This window comes from Rhopilema esculentum, chromosome 11 (assembly GCF_057945365.1).
Source record: "Rhopilema esculentum isolate cy_ngs chromosome 11, ASM5794536v1, whole genome shotgun sequence".
Taxonomy (NCBI): domain Eukaryota; kingdom Metazoa; phylum Cnidaria; class Scyphozoa; order Rhizostomeae; family Rhizostomatidae; genus Rhopilema; species Rhopilema esculentum.
Window position 1 is genome coordinate 12,196,390 of NC_142825.1, and position 25,603 is coordinate 12,221,992.

General features: G+C 34.6%; 1 protein-coding gene across 1 annotated transcript in view; it reads left to right on the top strand.

Annotated features, from left to right (window-relative positions):
* The first annotated feature begins 740 nt into the window (after positions 1-740).
* Positions 741-25,603, top strand: part of LOC135693797 (phospholipase A-2-activating protein) — a 28,060-nt gene continuing 3,197 nt past the window's right edge. The window contains exons 1-27 of the mRNA XM_065212370.2: positions 741-1,087; positions 3,452-3,511; positions 4,604-4,694; positions 5,176-5,412; positions 6,293-6,364; positions 7,324-7,397; positions 8,001-8,091; positions 8,613-8,676; positions 9,745-9,791; positions 10,181-10,242; positions 10,652-10,710; positions 11,010-11,039; positions 13,182-13,256; positions 13,778-13,850; positions 14,460-14,606; positions 15,877-15,954; positions 16,873-16,950; positions 17,877-17,911; positions 18,259-18,294; positions 20,215-20,295; positions 20,579-20,618; positions 21,533-21,643; positions 21,833-21,938; positions 22,098-22,200; positions 22,838-22,914; positions 24,019-24,088; positions 25,479-25,541. Coding sequence (XP_065068442.2) covers positions 856-1,087; positions 3,452-3,511; positions 4,604-4,694; positions 5,176-5,412; positions 6,293-6,364; positions 7,324-7,397; positions 8,001-8,091; positions 8,613-8,676; positions 9,745-9,791; positions 10,181-10,242; positions 10,652-10,710; positions 11,010-11,039; positions 13,182-13,256; positions 13,778-13,850; positions 14,460-14,606; positions 15,877-15,954; positions 16,873-16,950; positions 17,877-17,911; positions 18,259-18,294; positions 20,215-20,295; positions 20,579-20,618; positions 21,533-21,643; positions 21,833-21,938; positions 22,098-22,200; positions 22,838-22,914; positions 24,019-24,088; positions 25,479-25,541 — 2,292 coding nt within the window. The 5' untranslated portion in view covers positions 741-855. The remainder of the gene's footprint in view (positions 1,088-3,451; positions 3,512-4,603; positions 4,695-5,175; positions 5,413-6,292; positions 6,365-7,323; positions 7,398-8,000; positions 8,092-8,612; positions 8,677-9,744; positions 9,792-10,180; positions 10,243-10,651; positions 10,711-11,009; positions 11,040-13,181; positions 13,257-13,777; positions 13,851-14,459; positions 14,607-15,876; positions 15,955-16,872; positions 16,951-17,876; positions 17,912-18,258; positions 18,295-20,214; positions 20,296-20,578; positions 20,619-21,532; positions 21,644-21,832; positions 21,939-22,097; positions 22,201-22,837; positions 22,915-24,018; positions 24,089-25,478; positions 25,542-25,603) is intronic.

Genomic DNA, 25,603 nt, shown 5'->3' on the forward strand with positions numbered 1-25,603 from the left:
AATGAGTGTTTTGCACAAATACAAAAGAAAAAGTTACCTGAGTAAACGGAAACCATTTTTACAAATATTTATTTCCATACAAAAGAAATTAAAGTTTTGGCATAGCCAGAATCAAGTCCAATCTTTAACATCGCTAAAAAAGTTTGACTTCAAATGAAAAATGTTACAAACTGTGATCCAAATGGTCGTCCAAAAGCCAGAGAATCATTAATTGTAAGAATTTTCCAGGCCTATTGCAAAATTCCACAAGAATACGTTGACCAAAAATGTGGATCCATTTCAAGGAGGCTTTTTGCGGTTTCAAAAGTTTGCGGCTTCCCGTCAAAATATTGAAATTTGAAACTGTTAAAGGACGTTTGCTTCTGTTATTTTTCAAATAAATGCTCTAAATAGATTGAAGTTTTGATTGGTGGTTGTTTGGCTTTCGACCAATTGCCATTGGCCCTCTAAAAACAGAAGTAATTTGCATAACAATAGCTTTCGATCATTCATGCGCCATTTCTCCTCCTTCGAGGTGGTGCAATACTTTTGATACCCTAGTGTAGTTTACCAAGACCCACAGGGGCGAAGCCAAAAAGATTTTTTCGGAAGTTTTTGCCCACAAAAAGGGCTCCAGTACCTTCCCTTTGCTGACGCCCCTGCAGACACGAGGAAAAGTCTTTTATAATCTATTTTCTCCCTATTTCACTTTTTCTAAAAATAAATAAATTTTTCGAAACATCCAATTGGACATTGCCTCATATTGGAGAAGAGGCAAAATAAAGATGGTATCGTCAGTTTAATGGGCCTAGCTCGAAATCGCAAAGCGAAGGAAACACTAACACTACATATTTTGAAATTTTTTGACAAGGAAAGATGCCTTTTATACTTCGAAGTGTTATCAGAGGTCACGAATCCGACATACGAGCAGTCTATCCGGCGCTTCATCCTGAAGGTGGTGTACTGACAGCTTCAAGGGACCAAACCTGCAGGCTTTGGGTACCGGGTGATGAATTTGGAAATTTTACTGAGGGACATATATTTTCTGGCCACACTCGGTATATTTCTGCAGTAACAACACTCCCACCTTCAGAAAAGCACCCTCACGGTAATCAATATGATATATTTACGAAATGAGAACCTTTTTAAGCATAGCTAGCAAATTTCATGTTTTCAAACCACCTCTATCTGTTTCCCAGTCTGCAGAGCGTGACAGTTCTCGACAAGATCTTGTGTGTGCAAGAGCAAATATAAATGTGTGCATGTGTGCAAGAGTGCTGACAAAGTGTGCAATGTGTGCACACTGTTCAGTTTTGATCCAATGTGTTCAGCAAGCTTCTAATGGGCAAAGTATTTGTCAATTTGTCTCACAATGAATGCACTGCAATTATTTCTGCAAAAGTGCTTTCAAGCATTTCACAAAATTGGGTCGACCATATATTTTTTATGATTAAATTTCAATTATTTTGACCTCTCTCCCTTGTAGATGGTCAAACTTCTAAATGGGGGTGTGGGATTGAAATGTAACCGCCTAAAAGTTCACTCAGTCAGTTGATTTTAACATAATTCAGTCCACAGAATGATCTCTGCAGAGTAAATTATTGACCCTTTAATCATGCTTGAGCACAAGTCAGCTACTTTAGTTTCCCAAATAATCTTACTTTCTTTGATTCAGACCTTTTTATAACCCTTTTCAGTAACCGGCAAGGCCTCTTCTTACCAGCCCTTGCTTAGGAAATTGAGAATAAACCTAAGACTCTAGTTTCTCAGAGAACTGGAATATGCTAGTTAGATTTTTAATTCTTGGCATCAATGGATTTAGGGCAAGCATAGGTCATTTCAAAATATCAAATCAAAATACTGGGATATGAGATGACTTCAGGGCCATTCTGCGGTAATCTATAGGTTGTGGCCCTTAAAATTTTTCCTGGAGGAATACCCCCAGAGCCCCCTTTTTCCAACCTGAAACCCTGAAAGCAACCCTTAAATGGCTGTGCCTCATATTTCATTAAATGTATTTGCATGCCAGACCTTTTCAAATTAGGAGAGTATCATCTATAGAGAAACTCAATCTGCTCACAAAATGCACATAGCAAAAGTGGTACATGTTCTCTAATTTAGTTATAGACAGCAACTTTTTCAATTTGTGACAATCAGATGGTTCTGATGCTGACCAACACAAGTTAATGTTTTATGAATACTTAAGTCCCAATTCATCAGCATTTCAAAATCTTAAAGAAAGTGTTGTTTAGACCAAGATAGGAAGGCAACGTTTCAAAAAGGGTGGTCCCTAAAATTTTTCCAGTACCCAAAAAACGTGTGCGCAGCCCTATGTTTCTGTGTACATTTGACAAGCCTCTGAAAAAATCCTGTGTGTGCACATGCCACACTCTGCAGACTGGTCTGTTTCTCTCTCTGAATCTGGAATTGATAAGGATGGAAGGAAATTTCATTGCCAGATCAACAGATATAAAGCGTCCTACTTTTTTCTTACCTGCAGTCGCTCCAACTGTCAGTTGAGAGTGGATATGACTATCATAGGTGTATAGGGCTGGCAAAACCGGGAGGCCAGGGGCTGTTGCCCCCCACATTTCTGCAGAGCAAAGGAAATTTTTTGAGGCAAAAGTGTAAAGAATTGTACTACATCATTCTCTAAGTAGCTTTGCTTAGTAATCCCTTAAATATGTGTTTAGCTTTAGCTTGGTTGCTATGTCTTTTCAATGGAAGACATATATTGAATTTAATATTAGAATTTGGTGTAATCGGTCATTGTTCAAGTTGTACAATGAGAAACAGCTTGGCTTAGGATTTAGACCAAGAAACCTGAACCAAAATAACTTAATGCTTGCACAAATTGACAGAGTTTAATTTTTTTCTATGGCCTAAACTACCCAAATAAGGTGTTATTGTTAGCAAAAACCTCCTCAGAAACACTACAAACGAGATAAATTAGCCATTGAAGGAAAAAAACAGCTGAAATGAACCTTTTTGAGGATATGAGAAATAAAGAATGAGCAGATCTGTTCTTTAAAGGCATCATCAAGAAAATTCAAATTTTGATTGTAACAAAAATCCATTCCTTCTAAGATAGAGAAAATAAATTTTATTAAAACTTGCTTTACCAGCAGTTTGAGAGTTTTTCAAGTCTAGAGCCTTTTTTGTTAAAAGCTCTTTGTTTCTGAAAAGTTTAAGATCAGATGTTGCAAAATAATTTCCCAACTGTACACTTGGGGTACAAAAGTATGGAAACGATATCAAAAATGGCGGCTCACAGTGGCCTTTGTAAGAATTCGGTAATATTAAAAAGTACAAGTATTTTCAAAAAACCCAACTGCTTTAACAATTTCCTAAGATAAGATTCCATGTATAAGTTAAGTATGTAATGTCATATTTGGAGCTTTTTCTTTAATAATTGAGTTATGTCTAGATTACAGAACTCTTATAGTCTTATAATTATGCCTTTTATTTTTAGGACTTGTGGCAACTGGAGGACATGATTGCAAAATCTTAATCTTCTCATTTGACTCACTTGGTATGGTATTTCCTAAAATATGTTTTGAGGGTTTTTCATGGTTTGACTTCAAAGGAAGTCATAAATTAGTTTCATGACTGCTGAATGTGGTGCAAGCTTGAAATGTTTGTCTTTATAGAGTTTTTTGAAGCATCAGTTTATGTGCCAAGAGGAAGACCAAAACAGACCAGGCCTTTTTTTAAGAAATAGCCCACGCGAGTGGCCAATCACGAGAAATGCGTAAAAAATCGCTCTGATAGTGATAGCAATGATCTTATATCTGATAGTGGTACCCTTTTGTTTGAGGTAACATCAAATGAAAACAAACTGTTATGATGACCTTAAATGGACTTTCTTTCTGTAAATCACGAAAATCATATAGACGTTATTGCCGGATAATGGCAAAATGTTGTTAAGAATCTACTGAAGATCCCATCCACAATGTTTGTTTTTCTGGTCATGCTCCTGCCAATATTCCTTCATTTATACTTCTGACTTCTGATAACAAGAAAAGCAAAGAATAAAAGGTCTCTTTGAAAGCCTTTCCTTCAACTTCCCTGCACGATTTCCCGAAAAAGGTTTGTTATCCTCAAATTTCAAAATTATTGTTCTGGCATTCCCCACACAGAAAAAATACTTTACCGTCTGGCTGCCCAGAAAATGTCCGAAGTGCTAGTGTACTTCAAATATTAGTACCTAAAGCATTCCTAAACATTCACTGTGGAATTTTATTTTCTAATGCATTTTTTTGTTGAGATGTGGTTTAGTCAGTTTACTTATATTTCCTGTGTTTTGATATACCGGCCTTGTATTGTCTATGTCACTTATTTGGGCCACAAAAGATGACTAGAATTGTGTTTATTGATGAGACATTTATTCCTCACAGTTTACTGTTTTGTGCGAGCGATCAAAGGGTCATGTGCTGACGTGATCGCGGGTGATTGCTTGCGTCAAAAGAAAGGCCTGGTAGACTGTAATAAAGTTAGTTTGGTCGATCTATATAAAAAAACTGTTAACTGTATTTTTTAGCATATTCAGAATGGCTTCTGAGCAAAATTACTCACTTGGACTTATCTTTTAAATGGTGCCAATGTCCAATTTTCTTTTTTACAGAACCTATCTACACACTGGAAGGCCATGCTGGTGCAATAAGTTCTATTGTCAGTGGAAAATTTGGAACACTCTTATCTGGATCTTGGGACAAGTATTTGTCTTACTATTTTTATTTGTTTCAATTGTCCAGACCTCTTAAGATTTTTGCTAACTAGCTTCAGTGTAAGGCTGTTGATTGATAAATTGTTCTTTTCTCAATATGAGTAAATGATATGTGACTGGTGGTAGCTTTGACAGGACTGTATAACAGAGTGGGGGCTGTAAAGTAAGCTACTTGTTGTATATCAAGGTAATGTTGTATTATAGGCTAGTATTATAGGCTGGGGACTTGGCTACCTAACCAACTTTGGACAAATATGCAGTACAATTTTAAACTGCATTTTTAGTTTCAAACTGTGAAAAAATTTGCATTACTTTTATTTGTATTTACAGCAACAAAAATCATGACTTTTACTACAAAGACCAATATGTGCAGCTAAAGTGCTACCTTTCATCATTTGCAAACCACATGTTTTATGCTTTACTACAAACATTTGTCTCTTCCTCCATAAAAATAACTTTTCTCATTACAGAACGGCAAAGGTGTGGGTTAATGGACAATGTGTTATGACTCTCAAAGAGCACACAGCAGCTATATGGGCTGTTGAAATGATGCCAGATCAGGGATACATGATCACAGGATCTGCTGACAAAAATATTAAACTATGGAAAGGTGGCAATGTTGAAAGGACCTTAACTGGTCATACAGACTGTGTCAGAGGATTGGTTACAATATCTAGCTTTGAATTCCTGTCATGCTCAAATGATTGGTAAGTTATTTAGACCTCTGGGTTTATCTGTTAATGCTTGGAGTTACAGACTGCTGTTTTCCAAATTTGCCCACAGTGCACAATGACACGTCTTTTTGCCAATTGATATGACCTCATTGTACAGTAAGTACCCACAAATAAGAAAACCACTTTTTTCAACTGAGACCTCAGAAAGTTTCTTATGTACAGAGACTTTTAATCAACAGGGTCTAAGTTTTTTATCAATATATATTGTCAAGTCAAATCAAGTCGAGCTGTATGACAGTATTGTCCATGGATGTGTATTCAGTATTTCTGGTAGTAGTGTAAAATACATGATTTATTATAAACTACTCCCAGTACAATTTATCATATAAGTAGTATACAGACACTACAACCATCCTAGAGCGTCAACAAAAATTTTTTTACAATTTTATAGACTTGATAATAAGAAATGTTTTAATTTCAGACCTAAAATTGTTTTTTAGAACTATCCCCTTTTGAAACAATGAGGCCTCTTTCTTAAACAAAGAGATTTCTAATTTGTAGGTACTTACTGTATTTAAGAGTCAATTTAATTGCCATTTCTTCTAAGTCTTTTTTTAAATGCCTGTGTATTTAAGTTATAGCTCCACCAGGTTACTTTATATCTTTTCAGTAGTCCTTGGCATTTTCCTTCCTATTTCGATCATGTGCCAAAATGTATGTAAAATTTGACAGACCTTAACTAACCCAACCTGATAACTGCTCTATGCTAATATATTTTATATTATCTTATGCAAATGCCATTTAATTGATGATATCTTTTCCCACTGATTTTTAATGCTGAATTTTCACTGTAAGTGTGCTTATCATTTTTGTTAAATCACAAGTGATATATCACAAAACTATGTTCTTTTAGTGATATAAGAAGATGGAGTACAACTGGTGACTGTTTGCAAGTTTACACTGGTCACAGCAACTATGTATACAGGTCTTGAATTTCATAGATCTACAAATACTCTACTTTGCTAATAGCATTGACATTTTTCTTGCAAAATGCAAAATTATCTTGACTACACTTATTTGTAACTCTAAACAGCTTCTTTGCAGGGGGTAAGTGCCCTGCCAAGGTAAACCTAATTTCTAGGCATATTTCTATCCTTCTACGAACTAGCCCACATTCTTCCTATTCTCAAATAAAAGAATACACTTCACACATTTTGAAAAAATGAAGACCAAGCAAGAAACCAGCATACTTATTTCTGATTATCAGTATTGTTTTCTGCATCTACCACTTACCTTCTGGCTTATGATATCATGTTTTTTGTCCACTGCAATGGAATCCTTTGGTAAGGGCAGAGTGATCGTTTTTGAAAATCACTAACTCTGGTCCTTGGTTATAGAGTATTGATGTGATGACGTCACAAAAATATGTATTTAGAGTTTTTCAATTTTGACCAAATAACTCAAAAAAACATTATGATATACCTCTGAATGTGCAAAATCAGTTGAATGCGTTATTCACTGGCCAAAATATAGCCGCATAAGCACATGTTGTTTCCTCATCAAACCACTGTAATTTCGTCTTGGTTCATAACTTTATGAACCAGGCCTGAAATCTTTCATCGGCCATATCTCTCTCAGTTTTGAACATATCTGACTGAATTTGCCTACCAAGAGGTATTTTATGCCGTTCTTTCAGATCATGTGGTCAAAATTGAGTATCTGGTACTAAGCTCTCTCTCAGTTAGGTCCATTGCCATTAGATTTCTTGGCCACCTCTCTACAAGGCTCTATTATCCCTCCTTTTCGTCTTCTTCCTCAACAACCTACTTTCTGCTATAAATGCTTCCAATCAATCAAAAATTTCAACCTCAGCTATTACTGATGATTTGACAATGATAAAGAAGACATATTTTCAAGCATTTTATTTTTTTCTTTTGTTTTTAGTATTGCATCACTTCCTTCTGGCAATGAAGATTTTGCAACATGCGGAGAAGATCGGTCATTAAGAATATGGAAGGGTAAAATCTTTTTTCATTTGTTATGTTTTATTTGAAGGCAGCACGAAATCGCAGAAACATAAAATACTGAAGTACTTTTATCCGACACTCTTTAGAGCATAAAGGTAAGATAATAACCAAAAGTAAGGAGAAGGAGCATTTCAAACAGTGCTTTTTCAGCTGAAGGCAAATATCTTATCAAAGGAAGGTTTGATAAAAGTTCTAGTGGTTGATATCTCAGTTTTTTTGTAATTCAACTTCTTTGTTTAAGAACTCCGACTACAATTGTTTGGATTGTGTTGCGTATGACAACTTTCTTAGAAGTTTAATTGGTACAGTTGCCTTTTGGTTCCTCATTTTTCACCAAATGGTTTAAATTTTTTTACAGATGGCTCCTTTACCCCCCCCCCCCCCTCTCGCTTCACCTGAACTGACCCATGTAACATTCAAATGTACTCTCAATTCAAATCGATTAGAAAATGGCATTTTCAAAGCACGAATACCTTAAAATTTTAGAGATTCTGTAAGGATTTGAAAGCCTCTAAATAAAAAACCTTCACATTTGCATTTATTGCTAATTTTACATAAAATCTCTTTATCTTTATGTCCTTATTTTCTTTTTAGATGGTAGCTGTGTACAAACAATAACAATGCCATGTACTTCTGTCTGGTCTGTATGCTGCTTGGCAAATGGAGATATTGTTGTCGGCTCTAGGTATGATCCTCCTACATCGAGGCATTGTATCTGTAGCATTGTATGTAAATTTGTATATGTTGTAAATATGATTGAAATAGACAGATCAATATGACGAGTTTTTCATTTGATTCTATGATTAATGCATGCTTGTGATTCGATGATTATTATTCCATATTTTTATCGATTAATTGTTTGATTCTATAAGTTTGCATGTCAAGGTAGTGATTGCCATCTTTGAACTCACATTCAGTTATTCAAAGATATGACCTGTACTTAGGAAAACATATACAAACATAAACAGCATGTTTTGTGGTACAGAGGAGTTTATGTTGTCTTTCATTTAAGGTATTGTGGGATTGTTTACCAAAAGGAAAATATATTCAGTTGTGAAATCACCATAGCAAAATCATTATGTCAGTATATTAACTTTTTTTATTATGTACAATCGCCAACTGCTTACCTCGTTAACAAACTTCATTTGAAACAGGCCTGCAGCTTTGTTTTTTTGTACATGATTTTTTATCTACTTGCTAACATAGTGATGGTGTTGCTCGGATTTTCACATCAGATGAATCAAGAATCGCTCCCCCAGATGTACTTAAAGTAAGAATTATTTGAGAATATCTTCTTTTGTAAGTTTAAAGTTACGTGTTGCTTTATTAAACAAGGTGAATGTGTCAATCTCTTTTTATATTCCCTTATAAGTTGGTATCTTTTTATTTATCTGATTTTGTTATTCCTCCTTATTTCAACTGTTTACTTTTCTTGAGGGTTTTGTTAAAGGTTATGATAAAATTCTTTATTCTAATTTATTATAAGATTTTGCTTGCGATGATGTAAACATTTTGAGCAGGTTTTGTCTAATGGATATTGTAGTTTTATTGGTTTTCCATAAAGTGCCTGATGCTGTTCAGGTAAAACTGTACACGCTCTGGTACATAAATGTACACGCTCTGGTACATTATGGCTCTTAATCGTCACTCTGATTCTTGCACTTCTGCTCATCAGGCTGTTTTAAGAGTTGCAACTTGGAATCATTCTTTTTTATACACCGAAGCAGTTATTATGTAATGTGTTGAGTACAGTTGCAACTTTCATATTCTTTACAGCGAAGCAGTTATAATGCAATGTGGCTAGGTACTGTTGCAAATTTAAACGGTACTTTTCTACACACCAAATCAGTTATTATGTTATATATTAAATTCAATTATGTGCCAATATTATCCGTCGACCTTTTGAGTAGCCAGGGGGCCTAGCATTTGCTAGTTACTTTTTTCAATAGTTATAGTATGTCAAAATACGGATTTTCTATCTTTTTTCATATAATAGTCTCCGAGTTTGCAGTTTATTAATCTTTGAAAATATAATCAAACAAAAATTCCTCAAATTCCGATCTTACTACAAAATACGTCGCAATTGTTGTTCTAATACAAATATTGTTTGGTAGTTTATTAGCGGGTAATTAAAACTAATGAACTCATCAATTATTTCCAAAATATTGGTTTAGAGACTGAATTCTGAAAATAAAGTTAATTAGAAAATTGATTTGAGTTTGTGTTTGAAAGCAATTGCAAATGTAGTAAAGACAATAGTATTTGTGTGTCATTTTTGCACGTATTTAAATCGATGCAAGGTGTTGTATCTCCTAACCGGTTTTTTCTTGCATACCAGGCATTTGAAGAAGAAGTTGCAAATCAAGCCATACCTGCAGCGTCAAAGTAATTCCCAATATCTTTCTTTCTAAAACAGATAATTGTGAAATTGAGTAGGAGCAATGTTGATAAACAAGAGAAGACTTCGTAAAATAAAGAAGCTTCTTTGTTGGTTGACAGTGGGTCTTAAAATTCAAGCTATCATGATTTTCTTTTTATATTTTTTTTGAAAGTTTCCACTTTTTTGAGATTTGCTTTTTTTGTCATTTGTAAACCAAAAACCATTATTGATTTAAGTAACAATGTTAGTATTAGCTAGACATATATATCAAGGTGAACAGTTTATTTTGGAACAAGGATAACACGAAGTAGCAGAAGGGTCCCAAAGTATTTACTCATCACATCAAAGCATATAACCATGGATCCAATACTTATATTTGCTCGTTTCTTCTAAGTCTTGATCTGGGAGAAATCGACAAAGATGAGCTTCCTGGACCAGAGGCCCTTTTAACACCAGGTATTTCTAGAATTTTTTACATTTCTATGAATTTGTGATCAAATGTATAAACGTGTTTGTATCTATCCGCCATGCGACAAAAGCTTTTGAAATAATTTAGAAATATCACCAAACTTTGATGGACTGAAGATTAAAGAAAGATAGTGAAAAATTTGTTTTAAAATTGAAGTAGTAATTTCATTAATTTCGAATAGTGTAAAAGTTTTATAAAAATTTTCACTTTGAAAAAGAATATGCTCTGAAACCGTGCATAGAAAGTATTTTCGATACAGGTTTTTCATAAATTTTTGTGATGAACAAATTTGATCTCGATTTTCTTTGACCGTGGTTAGTCAGAATTAGATTTAAAAAAAAAAAGATTAAGATCATTTGTAAGCATACGTAAGTGAGTTGTTGATTCCTGTTTAAGGTGTAAAGGATGGCCAAACGAAATTGATAAAGCAAGGATCAAAAGTTGCTGCTCATCAGGTATTGTTTATGTTATGTTATATTATGTTATATTATGTTATGTTATGTTATGTTATGTTATGTTATGTTATGTTATGTTATGTTATGTTATGTTATGTTATGTTATGTTATGTTATGTTATGTTGTGTTTTGTTATGTTATGTTATGTTATGTTATGTTACGTGAAGGTGTTTTTCTTGAAAATCTATCTCATGCTTATCACACGTGCAGTTGAAGCTTTTGATATGTATATATATTTCTTATGTTTAATCACTATAAAGTATTCTGTCATTATTAGTTATCGAACCGCCTTGTTTTAGTGGGATGCCTCACAGCAACAATGGAAAAAGGTTTGTTTAAAGTTTTTGCTTTACACAAAAAGTTGAAAAGGGCTATACCCACATTCTCGATGTAGCACTCCGTAGGATTGTAACTTTGACGTTTAAGAGATGTTTATTAAACTTATTTTGTGGCCTCTTCTTTGCTGAATTTGTCTAATTAGTTACTTTTTGAAAATAATTACGAAATAGCTATAGCGGGAAGTTTATAATATATATCTAGTTACGTTTCCTACAAGAGCTTTGAAGCTTGCTTTCATCCGTTTTTGCTTCGTTCGAAAGGACAATGTAAGTGCTCTGAACTCAACTTTCCTCTGATATCCCAACAAAATGTCAAAGAAGCTCTGTCATCGAAGAAGCCACCGAATGGGATGGAATAACGCCTGAATTCCTTAAAATGATTGCCGAACCACTAGCTCCGCCTCTTCAACTATTATAGAACTCATAGATATAACAAGGAAAATTACCCATCAATTACAAGCCAATCACAGTTTTAAACTGAATTGAAAATGTTTCCTAAGAAAACTCAGCAAGCAACCAACATATTCATTTGACAAAAAAGGTCGTGCTTGAAGAAGAAAGCACAGAAGCTCCACTGCTATGGCTCATCGATAAATGGAGCTTTACACTTTGCAAAAGAACGATAACAGTCTTAGTCTCTACAGGCACGAAAAAAGCCTTCGATTCCATGGTTCGAAGTCTTCTACCAAAAAAGCTTGAACTCTATGGCCTTTTCAAAGTCTCCCTGAGATTAATAACATCATATTTTTAGCAAAGACAGAATAGGGTCAAACTGTGGATCATAATAAGCAAATGGAAAGAAACAGAAAGGGGATGCCCGCAGGGATCAGCATTTGGTCCCCAGCTATGACATATTTTTCACAATAAATAGCCTTCAACACGTAGCACAGCCATGTAGCATGTACGTTGACGATCATCAGAATTATTAATTCCAGAAAGAACGGAATGAAGTTAAGATATGTCTGAACCAATATATCGATATGGTTTCAAAATAGTGCAAGAAAAACTACCTGAAAGCAAACAAGAGGTCATGTACCAAGCAATAGCAGAGCAAGCAAGATGTCTCAAGGTACTTGGAACTGAGATCGACGAAGAGCTTGTATTTGGTACTAACATCGTCAGTTTGGCATTTATATCAACAATTTGTGCAATAGCCGGGGCCAGGATATCTGTATTCCGTAGCATAACGCTCACCAAAAAAACCTAGCAGCCTGCAAGACAGCAATCCTCTCACTTGAAATAATGCCTTATAGTGTCATTTCTGCGGGGTAGCAGACAAAAGAAAGATAGACAGAATCCATCAGAAAGCCCAAATAGTTGTTCACGTTGATTATCCACACCTTATCTACGGCGCCTAATCGAAGAAAATGTGCTATCTCTCCAGAATAGATGACTACACGGCATTGCAATACTAACCTACCAACATAAAACAGTTTCTCTACAAACCATATCAAATAAATTTTCATAGCAAAGAGGTTAACATGTTAACAAACAGACACTTCTATGTTCCAAAACTGCAAACAGTAAAACATTCAGTAACTATTACGGCCCATATACGTGGAGTGAACTAGAGAGAACAATTAGGGAGATATTATCAATGACCCTGGCACCAAATGTAAAAGAAGAACACACACAGAAACAGAAATTTTATGTATCGATCCAAACCTGGCTATAAATTTTCAGCTTCCTTTCCAGCATTATCGGACGTTTATACTCTAAAGAGTGTCGGCGAAAAGTGCTTCAGTATGTTTTGTTTCCGCTTTTTCGTGCAATCTTCACATTTTGCGTTACCAAAAAACTTTAATATTCTGTGTTTCTTATAATTTTCTATGTCTTCACTCTTTCCTCCAAAGAGTCTTGTAGTTTAAATATTTTGAAGATTTAATGAAGATTCAAGACACATTAATAAAGACATATTATTGAAGGTTTTGATCTATCTAGTAATTGAATAAAGGAATGTTTTATCTATGTTAATTTATCGTTATAATAGCAGTGAAAATTTTATTGAATTTATATTCCTGTATATAATTACTTTTTCTTTGTTTAAAGAGTATTTTAGCGAAAAAGTTTTTATAATTTTATGTGAATTCTTGTCCTTGTTTGGCCCTTTGAAATTTCCTTTTTCCCGATTAGATTGGCGATGTTGTTGGGGCAGCCGGGCAAGATGGCACTGCACGAACTTCGAATAAGAAAGTCTATAATGGAAAGGTATAATATATTAATAACCATGTGTGTACCGGCCTTCAAATAAATTCTACTTATGATTTTCTGAATTTCCAGGTTAATCTTTGCTTATTTTTGCTATATATTTAGTGAATTCATATTTGGTTAGTTATGCCGTGAAATTAATCTAAGACATGAACTTTGAATAATAGGTTGTCAAAGTTAAATTGATCGTTAGATGATCCTTGAAAATTTACAATCGTTAGATGATTTAAAAAATTTCTTCTTGACCAAATGAAAGTTATTACTGTTACTTAAATATTGTTCAGTTCTAGAGGGTCTTGATCTTTCACAAGTTTTTGCTGAACCACAGTTTTCAGAAGGAAAATTGACACTAAATGGCAGACTAATGAACATATTTTCATAAAGATCGCGATAAATATATCAGGGTTTTTTGTAGCTAGAAGTTGGAATTCGGGAAATGATTTCTATATTTCACTTGCTTTGATTATACATTATTTGGCCAAATTTATAACTTCTTAATTGAAATTTTATTTCTCTTCAAGGAATATGATTACGTTTTCGATGTAGACATAGCAGAAGGAAAGCCACCTCTCAAACTGCCTTTTAACATTACAGGTGAGTTGCCCCGCCCCCAAAACTTTTCTTACATTCTTCCTTGCTTCTGGTGATTGCCCTTCTTTTTTTGCATATCTTTGCGATGCTATTTATATACATCATTAAGCATTTTGCATTTGTATTTATTGCTACCTAACCTTGCAAGGTATTGTTAGACCATTGAAAAGCGATGCTCAGCGAGCAGTATCCTGGTCCTTCCTCTCTATGTAACCACACCTCATGATTCCCACCCCTGAAATTACAGAAAGCTGGCGACTCTCCTCACTATAAATGAAAGTCTAGTCTTGCCAGTGACTCGAACTGCAGACCTTTGGATCTTTAGTCCTCGACCCAAACCACTGGGACATCCTAACACCTTTAGAAAACCTATAAGGCATATAAATACCAGAATTCGTCCTTGAAAATTAAAGAACCTGTTTGGGCTAATTGGAAACAGCCAGGTTCCTTTACGTGGGCTCTTACTGTAGCTGATTCCCATGAACAACTGGCGGCCTATTTTCAGTTTTGATATATGGAGTATTTAAGAAGTACACGAGCTAATGCCATTTATGTAAGTTTGTACCCTGCGTCTCTTGTAGCGTTTTTTGTGACGATTGACTTGTTTTTCAGACGATCCCTGGATGGCAGCTCATAAATTCTTGGGAGAAAACGATCTAAGCCCCTCGTTTTTGGAAGAAGTGGTTCAATTTATTCTAAAGAATACTAAAAATGTAAGAATAGGACAAGCAGAGCCACAGTTTTCAGATCCTTTCACAGGTACGTTACGTTTCACAGCCACTCTTACACTACAAATTCCTAACTAGCTTCCCACATCTTGTGGGGGAGACTTTAGAAAGCTGTTTTTGCACTACACTAAAGAGCAATGTTATTTAGACAATAGCTTGAGCTGAAATCACTCTTAGACGCATTTGCGTGCATTTTGGGAACCACCATCATGTCGAAATGGCTGAGATTTTTAACGAAAAATAAAAAAAAATGTCTAATCTTTGTATCACACACTCTGGTAGCCTAGACCGCTTCCTCCCGTGTCCAATATTTGGTGCGATAGTGTACAGCGGTGGATGGTTTAAAACTAGCTTGTTACACCACATTTTGAATGTCTATAGGGGTTATCTTAACCCTGAATCAACACGAGTATCCTATGTTTCAGAACGAGAATCTTAGCAAGACTCCCTTAGCCTGGATTCAACTTAGATTAACTCGCGTAAAGAAATAGTCGCTTGAGGTAATCAACAAACGTGCCAATTGTATAGATAATGAGGATCGTCAGATCTGGGTCCAGTTCAGTTTCTATACATATTTTCTTGAATTCAATTTATTTGTTTTGAAGTCGTTTCAATGAAATTGAAGGTGGATCCAGCTAGACCTCTTATTAGGGATTCAAGTATGCTTATTCTACTAAGTTGTTAATCGCGTCATTTATTCTTGTAATAGGCAATGGTAAAAAATATTTTCATTTCTTGCCATAAATTATGTACATTTCCATAGATTTGATACATACATTAAACATCCATAGCCTTTTGCACATCCTTTCGATAGTTAACATCTTGTGCTATTACTTTATGGCTATGTATATCGACTAAGAATGCCCGCAGTTGCCTGTCAATGGTATCACTAACCAAATACATTGCAAACGTTTCTGGTGTGGCATCTGTTTTTCTTAGTTTTATTTCTGACTGCTTCCGCCCCCATCAATCGGAGATACAGTCAAAATTAATGGTAGCTTGTTTTTAAATGAAATATAGAAGACAGTTATTGACTAACAAATCATTTTAACTTACAGTTGAGTTTCTTGTAACAAGTTTATGTTACTCGAATTGTTGCATAGTTAATCATATAGAAATATGGAAGCGGTAGGCATAGAAGTATAGGAGTAAAGAGAAATGAAGCAAGTGAAATGTGTAGAAAGCATATGAAAGAAAGAGTTTTCCTTCTTTTTGGTGAATTTAGGTAATATTGACTTCAATCTGAAAAAGCAACATTTTATGTGATTATAAAGTAAAATGTATTGTTTTTATTTTCGTAGGAGGCTCAAGATATATCCCTGGCTCAAGGGTTCAGTCATCAGATCCCCAAATAAATGCATTTCAAGATCCGTTCACAGGTATTTGATTTATATATTGCAGTTATTGCACGTTTTTCACTAGTAACCTGCGATGTCTATGCAATTGTGTTTATGAAAGATCTTCTCAATGGTGCTAGCTGTAATGTACTTATGTGTTTTATAAAATTGTTTTTGCCTTGATTTGTTATTTTGGTTTGCAAGCAACTGCTTCTTTACTTGTTGTGACAACTTTATATTCCTCAAATGGTGCCTCAAAGAACAAAAGTCCTCTTTATTATACCATTGTTGAGAGTGAATGAAGTTGAACCTTACAGCTTACCTCGAAACTATGTCCAAAAATACCCAACAAGCGCAGATTTTCCATTGCTTTGGCCATGGCTTAAGTTGCAACTCCAAGGTACTCCAAGGTCTCTACAGTCATTAGGCAACTGAATATAGCTTTATTAATTTACTTCCTCAAGAATGAAGAACCAATACAATGTAAAGAGGATAAAGCTCTCTCAGAAAACCATGCCATAGACCTCAGAAGGTCAGTCGTGAGGCTACATTCCCACATCAACAAGAGCAAGTTGGGCAGTTGGGGCATCGGAGCCAATCGCTCAACCTACTATAAATCTCTAACATGAAGGGTACCCAATACCCCTCAAATGTGATTGATAATTGAGAGTGAGTGGACAGGAAAAGCCTATCTTCCTCATAAATAGCTGATGCACCAGTCCTACCCAATAGCATAAAAAAACGCTAAAAAGCGTAAACAATTCCTGAAGGTATGAGAGATTTTAACGATTCCGTGAAAGAAACTCAAAACGCAAAGCTATACTAAAAGGCATAACAAGCAAATTAGTTGAAGCTCAAAAGCTCAAAATTAACTCTGATCAAATTTCATTTAATCATCATTAAGCATTTAGTACTATCAAAAAAGTAGCTTTTATATATTAGGGTGATTTTTTTTTACAGGTGGCAATAGGTATGTCCCAGGTGGCCAAGCAAGCAATCCTCCAAGGAATCCGGCAAATATGCAAGACCCTTTCACAGGTGAGACGTTTTTGTCTAATGTTAGTAATTTTAGGAAGATTTGGTCTGTATACCGTAAATCCTCGAATATGCCCACACGCTCGACTAAGCCCCTCTTCGAAAAAGCCCCTACCTTAAAATTCATTTTTGCAAATAAGCCCCCGGGGGCTTATCCGAGGATTTACGGTACAGGTTAACCGAGTACTTTTCTGTGACCTGGAGCAAAAGTAAAGATGGGTTCTTGATGGCATCATAATAACTGTTATTGTTGTCATTTTTAGGAACTTTTTTGTAACCTTTTGGGACCCCTCTCAGCTTGGAGCCTGTTCCAATGTGCCCCTATTGGTGTGTCTGTCTATCGCGCATATATGCATTTTTAAGGAAAAACCACCTAGATTTTTTGATTGAAAGCATTCCCTTCTCGTTAATCAATTTGAGTAGCTTATTCTTTTCAGGAAAATAGTATTGGATTTAGCTGCAAAATACTCAGTATTTTAATTTATGTTCGTTGTATTTGCTAATAAGCAGTTATATCTTCACATGCGTTGTAAACAGCCTAATATTTTGGCAAAATCATTGCTTCCTTGTTGGGGTATGTCTGCATGGAAGTTTTGATGATTGGGCTGGAAAAGTTTACGTCATTAACATCAACTCAAAAACAGTAGAAATTGACAGTAGAGACCCTAGGGTGAAAACTTTTATGTAATTAGGCCCTTTATCTTACATTTTCTGTTTAATGTTGATGAGCAATTGAAAGCTGCATTTAGGCTTGTAAAACTGCTTGTTTCGGCATCATTATTTCTTTGAACCGCCAATAAGGAAGCCATGCAATTGTTTGAATAGCATATTTTGCCTATACTGCAAAATATGATTTTATCAACTGTAGCTTTTCTTTGAAAATTATCTTATCTCTGATTTTTTTTTAAATTTGTATTCTACCATTTTAGGTGCGTCGCGGTATACCCCTGCAAATGGCAAAAAGGTTACTAATCTTATTTTATTAACTTAATTTTTGAATTTCGACAAAAAATTCATAGATAATTGACTTAAAGCAACCCTCTTTTGCTAGATTTGAGGATTATTCTAACGAGGATTATCATATGACTTATTTTAAAAAAAAGCTGATAACGTTGTAAAAAATTCAGGTAGCTAAGCTCCATTGGTGCCCTAGAGAAGAGTTAGTTTTTTGTGATAAACAATGATAAACAGCATTTGCAAGCTTTAATATCCCACAAGGCATTTAGTCACCATAAACAATTAAAGTCTTTATGCAATTAACTTATGTTTTCATTCTGTTTTCAAACTTAATCTTATATTTGCCTTTTGAAGGAAGCGATAGCAGACAAAATTTTGTATTTCCCAAAGGTAGTTATCTTTCTTTTGATCTTTTATCTTATAATTCTTACTTTTGAACAATATGCTTTTTTAATTGTCTTGTATAAAAAACCTTTTTTCTTGCATGGTATTCTAGATCAGCGCTCAAAACCTCTTAGACTGGGTATATGTAAAGCATTAAGGCTTTCCTTTTTTTATCAGCTGATACACTATAGGATTGTTTTCATCTGTTCCATCGAATTATTTTCTAACTAAGAAAGGTTACGATTTACTGATAATTCACTGTGACGTTTTCAAAAATTTGTATTTAGATGTTTTAATTTTGACAACATAATCTAGAAGTAGAAGAGCGTAGAATACCTCTCAATATGCGAAATCAGCTAAATATGTTCAAAACTGGGCGAGATATGGCAAACGAAAGATTTCAAGTTTGCTAACGGATTATTTTTTTTGGCCTGGCTCAGAAAGTTATGAACCAAGACCAAATTACAGTGATTTTATGGGGAAAAGCCTGTGCTCACGTGACAATTTCTCAGCCAATGTATAAAGTATTATACTGATTTTTGCACATTTGGAGGTGTACTTTGTGCTTTTTCGGTTGTATGGTCAAGATTGAAAAATGTTTAAAATAGATTTTTGTGATGTCATCGCTCTGGAATTACTTTATGTTTCAATTGAAAGGCAGAGGTTTTCTGTAAACAATGTTGCTTAGAAATGATACTATGTTTGTTTAAATCAAATACCAGAGCGCACCAGAGGTTTTTGATGCACTTCCTTTTTCTTATCTTTTTCGATGCCATAAATCCAGTTCACTTCCCTAATTGGTTCTTATGATGGTGAATCGATTGCCGGGCTATTTTTCCCATCCATACAGAGGGTCCTAAAAGGGTTGTCTGGAGAAACGGGTTTAGCTTGTTTCGGCATTTTGATTTGACAATAAGGCAGCTGGGTCTAGAAAATTCATCCTGCGATTGAAATAACCCTACTGGGAATATAACCTTGCCTCACTCCCTCCAACCCAAGCTGCCTATCACTATAGACAAGCATCATATAGCTTGTTAAAAATGCCTCAACCTAGCGCATCTTTCTGTTTTTGACGCTCTAATTCAACTCATTTCCACCAAGATTTTAAAAGCTTGAAGACTGAAGCGCAAACATGCCGGTCCCCTGATTAAAGAGAATTAAGGACGTTAAATCTTACAATGGCGTTTTCTTTGACCACCTCCATCTCCTATTACCATGCACATTTCTCTCAAAATTTTTCAACTATTTGTCATTAGTCTCTGGGGGTCTATCGTTCTGTCACTGTTTTTTCTCACTTGATTTTCACTGAAGATTTTTTTATGCTGGAAACATCAATCTCCATAAAGATGTTATTTCCTGATTACTCGCAATATCTTTAATCAATGTTAACTCTGTTTGCTAAACAGCTGAAGAAAAGTTTTTTGATCAAAAGTGGCTACCTTTTCATCTATAAACAGGCAACCATTCGTGAAGAACCATCTCTTTGCTCGTAGAGTTCCAGTCCAATACTTTTATGTTCTTTAAGACAGCAAGTTAAATATAATATAAATTTGGAATACCAGCAAGTTGAATAAAATATGAAAATATGAGAAGTTGGAATACCGGGATTAGTGTTTTTGATTCTCTAAATGTTATGTACAAGTTGGTGGTATTTGAGAGTTTCAAAGTCGCATAGATTTGGCCTTTTTAAAACTAAATATCTTAACATTGATATGAGATTTGTGTCTTGGAGTTCAATCCAAGCTTCATTTTGTGTGGCTGATATCGGAAGTAGGCTTACTATCAAAGAAATCCAGTAATTATGATATACAGAGAGGATCAGAACATATGTTCTACTAAAAGTGGTTTTTTTTCTTAAGTTACTTTGTTGTATGGCTTTATTCATTAGATTCTGTTACCATAAACATGCCTGGGTTCTCTTTTCAGGCTGAATATTTGTCATTTGATCAAGCTAAACCTCTGCCAATAGTTACAAAGCTGAGGGAATTCAATTCTCAAGTAGATGAGGTTTGTGTAAGCATCTTGTATCCCCTTCTTTTGAATGTAAATATGTTTTCTATGCATTCATTTGTTAATTGGTGATGAAGAATTCAACAAAAGATTCACTTGTCACATAATTCTCATAAGTTAATTATGTAAGGTAAGAGGTATTTGCTACCTATTGTAGCAAGGGTGTAAAATCTTCTTTTATTTAATCATATAACCGGCCTTTACAATACATCTCATTGCTATTAACCATAAATTCTCCACGATTAATTCTAATCGACTTATTCTTTGGTTGTAATAACAGAGCGTCATGTTAACTGAAGATGAACTTGCTGCTTTAGCAGGTGAGTACACTCATCATATGTTTATTTAACCTGTCAAATTATCAGCTATTGGCTGCTGTTGTTGAATACAGTCCAATGCTAGATAACTCACCAACTGATAAACTACAGCAAACAACTGATTTCCTCTTTTATATTGTTTGTTATAAAGCCCGATAATCCTGTAGAAGTGGAGTACGCTAGCCCAACTCTCAATGCATGGCACTTAGTAACTATGGGATGACCCAACAACAGTTGCTCTGAATTCATTTTGTCTAAGACCCTATGCTATAATTTTTTGACAGTGCACCATCTGCTTATTGTCTAAACCCTGTCTTTTTGTTACTCGTCACTGTCTGAGGGCCTGTTCTTATGGAAAAATTTTCTCTGACACTTTCCCAGTAAAGCAGGAATCCCATTAAGCTGAGATCCTGCCCCATATAGTTGTAATACGCATAATAGCACAAGCGTTCACAGGAGAAAACATTTTTCTGGCTAGCCGGGATCACACCGAGGTGAGGAAATATTACCCCATATGAACAGGTTTTCCCAGCAAACCAGGGAAAAAGATTTAATTTGCACACAATCCTTGACACAATCCACACACATTATTCAGAATAGCTCTAAAGTTATCCTGGCAAGGCAGGAAAATATGTGCATATGGAAGGTTGATAATTATTTCACTGGCTAGCCAAGATTCCCTCTTTACAAAACTTTCTCCCTATGAACAGGCTCTAAGTCAGGGTATTTTTAATCCTTCTAGCTCACAAGTGTATTTGATTCTGCAACTGACTCTATGTCTTTTTTGCTTACAAATAGCACTGATTTTGTTTTTTGCCAGAAAAAGGCAATTTCTTCATTTTTTGGCAAAATTTGATGATTGATTCAGTAGAATTTCTGGTTCAATATTGCTAACTGTGTGCTATCTTATTTATCAGACAGTTTAGAGATTGTTTGCAACCACAAAGACATAAATGAAGAACAATGCCAATTATTGCTTGAAGTTATTGACAAATTGCTAAAATGGCCTGTAAAGTTAATGTTTCCAGGTATGTTTAATAAAAGCTGGGTGTTATTGTTTCTATCAATAAAGAATTTTTAAGCACATTGCTTGTTGAGTCTTTCATTGACCACATTGTTTGAGATACTGAATAATTTTGACCTCATATTATTTTTGCATAATTAATTCCATTTTGACTGTTTTATCAATGAGTAATACTTTTTATTTCTACATGCAGGATTGGATTCAGTCAGGCTTCTTATCATGCTGAAGTTCATTAATGAAAAATTGCTCAGTCATGAGGTTGCTTCAAATTTTATCGACACAGTTCGCCAGGCTGCCAGGTTTGACTCTTAGCTACAAATTCCTAAAATTCATTAACTACATTTTGCAAAAAGTCTGGCAAATGCATTTGATATGTAAACCCTTTTTTAATGCTAGATCATTATCAGTTGATGATTATATGTGATGAGGAATGAGATTTTTGTCTTCTTACTTAACAGTCCGGATCATCCTCCTGCTAATGCTATGCTGGTACAAAGAATCTTCTGCAACTGCTTTACATCATCTGCATCTGTCTCAGAAATGCTTGAAAACAGAACAAAGGCAAGCAGTCCAATTAATCAGTGCTTTGTAGAGATTTTTTTGCTGAGCATATCCAAAACAAGATTTGATTGTTATGCTAATTTTGATGGAATTACTTCTTTGAAGGGAAAAGCAAGAAAATTGCAGTTTATCTATATTTCTAGCTGTTTCTTCCTTTCAAATATGGAAACCTATTGAGAAAATCAGCACAAAAATGTAGCCTTTTTTATAGCTACATAGTGTTCCTAGTGTTGTTAGTTTATTTTTATGATTGAGTTTCTGAGAAGTTTAGCTTGGGACTGTGACTTTACTACATGTAAAAAATTTATATCAGAAAATTTTTTTTATCTAAATGCACTTATGCATTTCAAAACTTTTTTCAATAGAATCAACAAAATGTGATTTTCATTATATCATTTCCGTGTATTGACTAAGAATAATGTACCAAAATTATCATAATGAGATTTCCAGCTGTTTCCAGACAAAACTGTTTTATTGTAGCATAAAAAATTTATGCATGAAAATTCCAAAAGATTAGTTAATCTTTTAAAAGTAATTTTGTAATCTTCAGAAGGCTCATATTTGCATCTATTGATTCCTTTTGTTGCTGAAAATTTTAATTATCCTATGTTGCTATTGATAGTCTTTGTTTCTTAAGGTTATCAACCATGCACTCTCTACCTTTTCGTCTTCCAACAAAAATTTGCGGATTGCAGCCTCCTCCACGATTTTAAAGTAAGTCTGTATATTTTGATAAATATGCGGTGTAATTTTACTATAGTTCATCAATCATCTATTTATAGCACACATCACTTGCACAGAATGTTCTAACTGATTTTGGAAGCAGGACATAACCAGGTGTTCCCAGGAACAGGGTTTTAAAAATTGAAGCATTGATTGGAATAAAGAGCAAAATTTTAGTTAAAAGGCCAAATAATAATTTAATATTTCATGACAAAGTATTGCTCCTTTGGTCTTGGTAACGCATAGTTTGGAAACAAATGCCAACCTCCTCCCCCTCCAATGGTTCAATGCATACCTTATTATATTTTCAAAATCTATGCCAACACAACCAATAACATTTGAACAAATTTCACTGGATATCCTTTGCTTCTTTTTTCATGGACATGAAGATTTTTCAGATGGAAAATACTTTGCACAAAGTCAATCTGAAAACAATCTGAAAAAAAAGAATTTAAAAGGAGTTTTTTCATCATATTAAAGGGCATGTGTCGGGAACATGATTGGCTAAATGCAATACAATTATATCTTTTGTTAAGTACAAAGCATGGAATCAAGGTTAATTTTTACGGCAGTAAAAATTAATTAAGAAGAAATGAAAAGTCTTGAAACAATGGAATTCCACTCCAAATGCTTTTGTTTTATTAGCCAACTGCTATAATGTGACATATGCCCTTTAATGCTTATCTAAAATTTGTAACAACTTTTGTGAAAATTTACTGTTATAATCTCATATTTTTTCTTCTTGAAGTAGTTCAAATCAAAGCCTGCTTCAAGGGTTACCATAATCTTTCAAATTTGATTATTTTGATTAGTTTCCTTTTTCAAATAAAATATTGGGAATATTGGGACATTTTTGCTGTAACTGATCTCTCCAAACTAGATATTTCTATGTAATCAAGCTGTTAAGATTTTTAAAGTCTTTTGTTTTAACATCTCAAGCAGTCTTGTCCACATCTAGATATCACAGTTTTAGAAGCCTTCGTTTACAAGACTTAGTTGTTTTGTAAATGTAAATTGAGACCTATCTGATTCATGTATTTTTGCAAGCTGTAGGTTTTTACTGCTTCAAGATTGTGTATGTCATTGATGTTTCAGTTACTGTGTTGCATTGAGATCATCTCCGTCATTTGAGGATAAAGTCCCACTCCTGCATGGGATTTCAGAGGTTTGCTAATAAAACGTGTCTGCTCTTTTTTCATATATGTTATCACCGCAGGCTTGGAAATTTGGCAGAAACTTGTTTCGTTACTGTGGCAATTTGACAAACTAAAAATGGCTGTAACTGAACAGGGCATTTCTGTGATCTACATGATAATAACTACATTTCCGGCATTTTTGATGTTTTTTTGCTTTATGTATATTTTTTTGCTATGCATCTTTTTTGCTATTTTTGTGCTTTCATAACTCAGAAATGATGGCAATGATACCTTTCCACAACCTATCAATACTGAAATTTCCAGGTCTGCACCAAAAGTTTTCATTATGCTAAGAATGTTTTTAACTATGTCTGGCCTGAAGGTGACGTTCACATAAGGTGAACTTGTTTTTTACTACAAGATGCAATTGACACACTTCTCGGATTGGTAGCAAGATTGAAATCTGAGTAAACACTTTGCCACTGTTAGTTTGTTAATGCTTTAATAATTTTTTATGAATACAGCCTCTGGCATGCAAGGAGATTTTTCCAGGGAATTTTTCCTTTTCCCTTTCTATCTGGAAATGTTAGTAGATGTAATAGTGTTAAAGCTATAAATTCCAAAAGAACATGGATTGGATTCATAGTATTTCTTCCTGGCCCATCGCTACAGGGAATCATGTGTGTTGTAGCAGCCCCCTTAAAAGTTCCATTGCAAAAACAAAGATCTTTGGGTGCTCAGTTGGTAAATTTCCAAACTTGTCTGCAAATAAATGATGGTTTGCCTACTTGGTCTGCAATTGGAACTTAGAAACTCATCTAAGTCAAAATAGCTAGCACTGGACCTTTTTGTCCCAGACAGTTTCTTGCCATTTCATGTTAATTATTAGCAGCTGCTTCACATGCTTACCTTTTCTGTCCCAAGTCTTATTTTCAAAATAAGCCTATTGGAATACTGAACACAATTTGGCTTTCAAATATCAAAAGGAAAAAACATTTTCTTTTTCATAATCACATGCTGTGGTATCCTGTACTGGCCAAAAAGCCCTAGCCCACATACAATATCATGAGTCTGCTGAGTTAGGTGACAATGTGTGAGCCTTTGGGGTTGTGACAAGTAATTTAATACCTGCACTTTGTTTCCTTGGAGTAAGGCCTTGTTGTTGTCCAGAGAGCCTTTGCCTGCATAGCTATCAATATTGCATCAAAGTAATATAATAGCTAATTCAATTTTATCAGAAACTTTGATTCATATTGTAGGGAATTCTCCTTTTTATTCATATTGTAAGAGTTTCCTACAAGCACCATTTCTATTTTTCTTCTTTGTGATGCTATTGTATTGCATAATGTTAGAATTATTATTTTTTCAGAATTTGATATTCTGATATGTTTCCTTTAGATGAATTCCCTTTTGTCTTAGGTTTTACAACTTGAATTAGATGGAGAATCACAATTCCGTTTACTTGTCGCAATGGGTACTCTGGTAAGTGGGCATGTCCACCATCTTTAGCTTCCTCCATTTTTACATTTTTGAGAAACCCTTTC